General features: G+C 41.4%; 1 protein-coding gene across 1 annotated transcript; it reads right to left on the reverse strand.

Annotated features, from left to right (window-relative positions):
• Positions 1-2,228: 2,228 nt before the first annotated feature.
• On the reverse strand, positions 2,229-6,184 carry MRPL53 (mitochondrial ribosomal protein L53). The gene is made up of 3 exons (XM_084280110.1): positions 6,071-6,184; positions 4,848-4,960; positions 2,229-3,201 (listed from the first exon to the last, which is right to left on the reverse strand). The coding sequence occupies exons 1-3, from the start codon at positions 6,157-6,159 to the stop codon at positions 3,077-3,079; spliced, it is 327 nt and encodes a 108-aa protein (XP_084136236.1). The 5' UTR covers positions 6,160-6,184; the 3' UTR covers positions 2,229-3,076.
• Positions 6,185-8,901: the final 2,717 nt, after the last annotated feature.

The raw sequence follows: 8,901 nt of genomic DNA on the forward strand, positions 1-8,901 counted from the left end.
GCAGCCTGTCCCAGGGCTCTGTCACCCTCACCGTGTAAAAGTTCTTCCACATATTGGTGTGGAATTTCCTGTGCTCCAGCTTGAGGCCGTTGCCCCTTGTCCTGTCTCCACAGACACATATGCGGTCATGCATGAACTACCTCTGATAGCATGTTTCTACTTGCTTTTTACCTTGCAAGAAAGGCATCAAGACATCTGAATTTTCTTCTTTGGACCCGCTAGTAGTTAAAACAGGCTGTGGACCTGTTGAAAAATTAATTAATGCTGCTGCTCCCAGTTGAAATGTCTAACAAAGATATCATTACCTTTTTCTAAAACCAACACTGCAGAGATTTAGGGAGGGAGTATCCTGACCAGCTAGGGTTACCTGAATGGGACATTCATCTGTTTCAGAACTATTTGCCCTACATACAAACAAGAACTTCTAAATAAATATAGGGACTTGTACAACACACAGGCCTAAGATGATCTTAACATTTACTTTAGATCTCCAGTTATTAGAGATCTAGACATGTTCATGTCATCACCCGCCATCAGACACCCTACACAGACATGATGTTTATGCTTAGTTAATTCTAGTGGGTTTAGGGTCTGTTCCAGTTCTTTTTACATTTTATGTTTAGGGAAGCACCCATGTATTTGGTGGGGTACAGTAATCAAGATTAGTGGCCTAGAGAATCACAACATGCAAAGTCATTGCTCACCCAGCCCTGCTTTGTTCTGCATGACTGACCTTAATACCCTCTCCATCCACAGCCCCAGACTGCGCGCCAGGAAGATGTCAGAGCAGCAGGTCGCTCGGCTTTGTTTCAGTCAATCAGACAGCAGCAGGAGCTGACATTGCAATGAAGAGCTAAGTTATCTAAATGCTTAGAGAAGAAATTAATGAACGATTACCTTTGACATGCTAGAAAAATAAATTCATGCTTTTATCTACATAGTACAGGGAGAGCAATTTTTTTAGATATTAGCATAACAATCACCACAGTACCTCCTCACCCATATTGCTTGTTTACATCACTTCAGTATCTCCTTTCTTCAACAGAGGCTATAAAAAGCCTGAACTAGGCTCTTAATTTTTCTCTTCACATATATAAACACCAGTCTTGGACCAATATAGACACTAGAAATTTAGTATTACTTAACCTCCATTTCAGTCTTTAAGCACCTAGAAGTGGCTAATTATTTAAGATGGATGTGAGCGCTTCAGATTTAAACATTTTACACACTGCCAAAGAAAAAAGTAAGAAAAAAAATCACAAGAGTCACTGACATATTACAATAAGAGGGCTTTTTGAGCACATGAATATATAACTAACCAGGGAATGAACAACTCTTAAGTTTTTCCATTTGAACAATTCTCACTTTCTCCTTAAGCTTCTTCAGGTAAAGTCATGCTCCTACAACGTTGTTCTAAACTGGGAAGGAAAAAAAACCCCAAAACTGTGTTTTGAGTACCTTATTTTTATTTTGTCCTGTTTCTAGGATACTCTTCTACCTTAACAGGATTTACAGACCTCTCAAACAAGTTTCACATGTTCTAGCTCCTCTACTAGAAGCTCAGCAGCAGGTTCAGGAGCTCAGCACTCTGAAACCACTCAGAAGAGTTGGTGGCCTAATTAAAAAAGGTAAGAGACTGCAGAGAAGGTATTCACCCCAGACTAAGCCACTCACATCTACTGTTCTAAATTTCATTGAACAATCTGCCCAAATCATCTTATCTCACTCTTCTATTTGTTGCAACCACACAGAGGAAGCCACCACAAAATACCATCAAAAACCTTTAGGACAGCTCTGCTTCCCCAGTGTAAGCTACCACCCAGAGTTCAGCTTCCTGGTGAAGAGTTGCAAAGAAGAAACTTTGATAGTGCTCTTTAAAACAAGGTTGCTTTCAGAAAGGACAGTGTCCGTTTACAAGTATCAGCAAAAGTAAGGTAAAACTAGTTACATATTTATGCCCTAAATCTTCTGCTTGGAAATCTATGTACTACAGTTTTATAGAGGTCAGGAATGAGGTTAACAATGGGTGGAACTTGTGCCTCTCGATGACACTGAACCTGCAGTTCTCAAAACTGGAACTTCAATTACATTTTCATTGAACTATAACAAAACTGAGGCACACAAAACACATGTGCATTTGATACCTTCCCCTGCACGGCCTAAGGAGGGATCAAGCCTCCCAAACCCACAGAGCTCCGCAATATAGGTGAGGCACCTAAGCACGTACTTTAATAAATAACAGGGTTGGACATACAGCTATAAACACCAAATAAAGCTGTCCCTTTGATCTTTATAAAATATTTAATGAAGTCTCCCAAAAGTGAGCAACAGCAATATTGCAAAACTGAACTTCAAAGATAGCCCTTTTCTCCAAACATCAAAAAACAAGCTTACCCTTCCCTTTGAGCTAAACTTAGCTACTTTTGTGCAGCAGCTATATTGCATGTTCACAGTCCCATTACCTTGTTAGTTTAATTGCTGAGCTAAATTTACCTTTAACAATTTTCACACTTTCTTGAAAGAGACAGAGGAAGAAAACACCAGGGGCTTAGCAACAGACGTATTATAAACATTGTATTACAAAAATTTACTCTCTATTTGCAGCTTGCTGTCCCCCAGCTAAAACAATGATGAATACTTTCAAAGTTTTATATATAAAATAACTTTCAAAAATAAGCCCTCTGATAATATGCTGCGTTCCACTGTACAGAAATTTTGTAGAAAAATAACATCCAAAGGTATGTCTTCACCGTAATATTAATTTAATGGTTAATGCACATTATTCACATTTACATGCAAATTCTTGTGATGTTAAGTCCAACATGCAGATGACAGAGGCAGCGGCTTAGAAGGATGCAGTCAGGCATGACCAACTAGCATTAGAAGATTTGTTGATCCACTGTGTTTCCCTTCGGGTGAAGGCAGGGAACACTTGAATGGTTCCTCCTGCTGCATGTTAAACTGGTCAGTGTTTTGGCCATCTCTCTCTCAGATGTTGTTGCACAGAAGAAAAGCCTTCTGTGCAGCCTGCTGGTTTTAACGCACGTAAATGCAAACACAGTTGTTCTCCTGCTCTTCAGGTACTCTTCTTGCTTTTCTGCTCTTCCTTAAGCTCTTTTGCATGACATCTGGACCCCAAGGCCGTTAACATTTCTACTGTGGTCAAGTTGGCTCCCTTCATTATCAGTCGATCTCCATCAGCTGTGGAGGGGAACAATAATTAAAAGTCACTAAGTCTTAAGTCACAATCACTTTGGTGTGCAGTTCTGGTTTGTATGTAGAAACCCAAATACCCTGTTCCACTTATCAAGGAGCCTGATTATGCATTACCAACAAACAAATACATTAAACTGCACACCACATAGATGCAGTCTTCATTTCTGTATTGCACTACTGAAAAATAAGAAACATTTGTCTATATATACGTACAGTAAGAACACATATTTGACAAGAATGACTCATACTATGCCCCCAAAGACATTGCACAGAAGGCACAGAAGGCACTGGAAGACTTCATTTCCACACACCGCTCAGCATTTTAGCAGCATGTTGTCTATGGTCCGTTTAACTTATTTCTTTAGCCAAACCAAGGAACTGTTTTGCACAATCTGGTGGTTATAACACTTAAAAAATAAAAAAGAGGAGAGAAAGAACACTAACACTTCTAAAATTCTGAAATTCTTCTAAAACAGGTAGGAGGCAGTAGAAATTAAAATATCATACCTAAATTAATTATTTTTGCAATTGGCAAATAAAAAAGCCATATTCAAACACATATAACACCACCACACATGGCAGCCAAGTTCCTACTTGGAATAATAATCAGCTCTTGGAAAACAAAGAGTCTAGTGAAATCATTTTTTGGGTTTATGCTATAAAAAACATTAAGCTTTGCTGCTTAAGTCTTAATACATCACAGTTAGAGACAAGGATGGGAATGACAGAAGCATGGCAAAGGAATAAACCAGCAATATCAACACTGAAATAACTAGATTTTCCTAAGCAAAATGAAGTAAATTCAACACTTGACATTTCTACTGCTTTGCTGAATATATGGAAGTTTAAAGAAAAGGGAGTAGCAAGAACCCATAATAATGAAAACTTTAATGGGCTGCATGACATATTTGTCCATTACAGCACAGCAGGAAAGAAGATGCAGCCAGAGAAAAGGACAAAAGCAGAAGAGAGCCATCTGTTCACAGCCTAGAATCTGGTCTGCTTCCAGAACCGATGAAACTTCCACTATCAATTCCCTGCCTGCTCACTAAACCCTCTAAGGAAACCAAGAAATTTTTTGTACATCAGTTAACCTCATTCTGCAAGTCCATCTGCACACGTATGGTCTTCTCATATGAGCAGTTCCTTCAAACTACTTAGTAAGCTACACAGTTGCATGAGGAACTAAAGGTATTCACCTCTTCCGTTCTCAAGACTGAGATACCTCCATGACAGATAACATTTAAAAAAACATTACAGGAAGTAAACAGATTCTTACATCAAACCAGAGCTACACTTACTTCCCTGGAACTGTACCTGACTGCAAGGTCACACAAGTATGTCACTACAAAAGCAGATTCAACCCTGAAGTTGTCAGTTCTTTATCTAAGACCCACCAGATCTAACTGCAGTACAAAGATGTACATATAGCTTTATCTAGACACCAGGCTGTTAGGGACTCCCTCTTTTTTTCATCCCAGCTGCACAACATCTGGCTATGGACCAGAACAAAAAAATAGTAACCACAGAAATAAAAAAAAAGGTAAAAAGAAAAAAGTCATAGACAAGACAATAACACTGTAACAACACAAACCCAGACAATCTTTTTATTTTAAAAATTAACTCCTTACCAAACGTAACATCTATAAGTGGTTCAGACCCATCGTGTCTCACATCAGCAGTCACTTCACAGTTCCTGTTGGTGGCCTGGATTTTTTTATGGTTTATACATCTAAGAAATTTTCTGAAAATATATTTGAAAATAAATTAAGTATGTTGTAGGTAGGTATTATAGCAAGCACAATCCTAAAACTAACTTTAACATCTTGATATTGCAACTGATTTGTATTTTAACAATTTCACACAGGTATCTCTTGTGAGGTAATTACTCTTAGAAATCCAAATGGTTAGTCCTTATGTGCTACCATGTAAAAAGCACACCAAAGAATTTTGAAAAAATTCAACAATGCACTTTCTGTGTTTCTCTCCGCTGGTTTAGTATCAACAATAAGAAATAAGTAGACAGTGACAAAAAACCCACTAATTTTCATTTTTCTTTATGCATCGGTTTCTTGCCAATGCTTTACTGCTTGGGTTTGAGGCAACATTTATTTAACATCATCAGTCTCTTGAAGATTTCTGAAACGTATGGCAGCTACTTGAGATTCTGGCAGCTTAAAGACATTCTAAGTTATGTTACTAAGTTCACTTCAAAAGCAGATGTGTCTGCAAAGCTATTGCAAAAAATGACATTTTGCAATGGTTTGGTGCCGAACTTACATCACTCCAGAAAGATAATTACTTAGGCATCTTCATCAGTTAATTACCAAGACTGAGCAGCAGCTATACTCCCCCTTGTCCCCACCATGACCAGCATTTGGACCAGTGATTACAGACCCTCACCTGCAAGCTCAGCAACTGAGAGGGGCATCTCCCTGGGCAGTCCCGTACAGCTAAACGCCCTGCCCCACCTGCAAGGGCCTACGCCTCAGCACAGAGATAACAGCAACTCCCAAGGCCCTGCAGCGACAGCAGCGCCACGGCCAGGGGAGACCGGGCCTGTGCCCCTCACCCTGCCCGGCCTCTGCGGCGGGGCCTGGGCCACAGCCCACCCTGCGGACACATGTAACCCTCACACGCCCCACGTAAATAAAATGAAAGGCAAGAAGCCCTTCCCCCACACACACCTGCCGGGCATAGCACAGAACGCACGCCCCGGGCGCTGGAAGGGCACTGGGTGGTTACAGGTAGGGGAGCCCGGCCAAGGTCTTCCCGCCCGGCGCGGGCCCGAAGGCCAGAGCACGGCCAGGCCGCCGCGGGACCGGGGCTGGCGCTGCCCCCGCAGCCCCCTCACCTCGTGCTCTCCACGTTAGACTCGAACGGGCAGAAGCGGACCTTGATACTCTTCACCGGCCGCAGCACTACATGAATCTTGGACGCCATCTTCTCTCCACCCCCGACTACAGCTCCCAGCCGCCCTCTCGCAGAGGCGGGAAATGGAGGCGGGCGCATTGTTCCCACCTTCCCTGTCCCTACTCCCGCGCCCGTCTGGGACATGTAGTCCGCGGCGGCCTCCCCTGAGGCATGGTCAGTCTTACGCGGGCGCGGGGGGGGCGGCCACTGACGCTGCAATGAGTGCCCCGCGGCCCTTCGCGCCCTGTCTGGTCACGGTGGGGTGCTGCTGTGTCCGTGCCCTACGAGCCGCCTCCAACAACCTGAGGCGTTCGGGGCCGGCCCCGCTTTTGGCTGTGGAGGTAGAGGGACCAAGCTGTCCCCACTCTCCTCTGACTCTGAAACACGATAGATATACTTGGAGCGAGGAGCACCCTTTTCACATAAAATCGATGTAAAAGCCTTCTCTGGGATTTGCAGCACAAGTAGCAGCAGGTCCGTGTGCCATTAAGACTCACACGAGGGAGGCAGATAGCTGATGGGGAGCTGCAGGATCCATCGACTTAAATAGCAGGGTTGGGTTTTAGGTTAAACCTACTGCTATGATGTGACAGCTTTTGATGTCTTCCAGAAGACTAGACAAGGACAATAATGAAGATAAATAAGGAGTAGCCAATACGGCCAAGGATAAGTTAGAGGCAATGTTTTGTGGAAGAGACTTGTTGCAGGAGGCAATGCTACCGGAGGTGAATTTGGTCTTTTGGGGTTTGTCATTTGGAGGTTTTTGTCTGTCAGGTTAGACACAGTCATTGCACACCTGGCCTTGAAACAGCGGTGTTTGGGTGCTGGTGCAGTTGGTGTCAGCTGTATAATTTCCAGCAGATGGCAGAAACCTCCCTGATAAATTGCTGCTGTGGTCTCACGTCTTGTTCTGCTCAACAGTACCGAGGTCTTGGCCAGGGTTAGGGAATAAACCCAGGAGCGATGGCATTTAAAGGCCTGACATGGCATATTCAATGCAGACCCATGCTTCTGACCTACAGGAACTGCATTAAATACCTAGCATGTCCTGTAATGGGTAACCTCTTTTTAGAAATTTATCTTTGTTTATGGGAAGCCCTCTTAAAAAAAAAATTAAAAATCAGTCATTGAGAAAAATCATCCTCTTCACCAAGATTTAGCCAAGAGAAATTAAGTAGCAAAACCAAACACAGCAGAGCAAATACAGTTTTAATGATTTATGGGTTTATTTTCCTTTAAATTTTTATTGTGGTCCTTTTGTTATGGGGAAAAAATACATTTCTATGAGAGATCTTTCCGAAGACTCCACTGTAACCAATAAATGGCTGATTTAAATAGGATTTTTCCCCATTTCATAGGATCAGATACAGGACTAGGTAATAGAGTATTTTACATTTAGAAGGCAGAAAACTTAGAAAATTTCAAGATATCTTTCTTCATTCTAATGGAAAAAGCTTGATGTATTCCGGTTAAAATCTGTAGCAAAATTTCCATCAGCTTCTATGGCACGACTGAAGGAATAACATCAGCAAAGAACTGGGGAAGAAAGAATGATCACTGATTTTTCTAAGGGCTCCATTCTCCACACTGTTGGTATGACGGCTTTTACTGACTTCAAAATAAGCATGGCAAAAATAACGTTTATATTTGCTCTTATTGTATTTTGATAATATTTTCATATAAAATGTTTCACTTGCATTTCCTGACTAAATGAAGAGAAAATTTTGTTTACTCCTTTCCACGCTCAGATTGGTTAACATTTTAATATTTATTGTCAGCAGTAAAAGTTGCATCTTTCTCCTTAAGCCATCTGTTTGCAATAATTGAAAAACATCTCTGCTTTTTCAAAATAATTTTTGATTTTTTGAAGTCTGTGAGATTGACAGTAACATAAAAGAACAGGTATCTGGTAATTGCAAGGCTCTGTGAGAGTGCTAGCTTTTACAGTTAGTACCTTAGACAAATAGCTGCATCACTTTGCTGTTTATCTAAAAAAGAAAAAAAACCCAACACACCCCCCTCCTCCTTTCTTCATCAGCCTTTAAACCCAAGTAGTGGTTAACCCCAGTATGTGGCACTACCCTCAATTTATACCGGAGTAACTCCAACTGACCTCTGAAGCACAGTATATAAATGCCATTTCAGGAAAGCTGGTAATTTATCCATGAAAGACTTTGAATCGGTTTCTTCAGCTCCAGCGAGTAATCTGGGAGCTCTCAACTGTCTGCATTTGAGACTGTTCTCCAGGGACACCCTTAGGAAACTGAATGATTCATGATTCTTATACCTAGTGGTAATGATACACATTCCTGAAGCACAGTACGATGAAGAGGCATAAAAGTCATAATTTTATAATAGAAATAATTTTAGTATTCCTTTCACCAGGCTAATTTTTTATTATTATTATAAAGGCTGACACATTCCAAGCCTACAGACTTCTGTGTCATTAGTTTCACTGAAGTGTAGTCACAAGCCCATAGATGATTTATATCTAAGCACCATACATGGCAAGGGAAAAATGCAGCCATGTTTTACACTTTAATTATGAAGACAGGTAGAAAGAGACTGTAATATTAATTATAGTAATACAATGTTGCTCTTTTCTCAGTGATCCTTCCAGGTCTCTTGGATCCCAGGAAGCTGCTTCTGCTTTCCCCGTTTTCGTTCATTTCCTACAATGTTTTCTGACTACAGAAAGGCACATATTTCAGAGCTTTTGAAATCTAGTCTCTCCATAGTTTGGGCATGTCTGGGCAAGCCTTGGCTCTGGCT

The sequence above is a fragment of the Gallinula chloropus genome (assembly GCF_964237585.1).
Source record: "Gallinula chloropus genome assembly, chromosome: 2".
NCBI lineage: Eukaryota > Metazoa > Chordata > Aves > Gruiformes > Rallidae > Gallinula > Gallinula chloropus.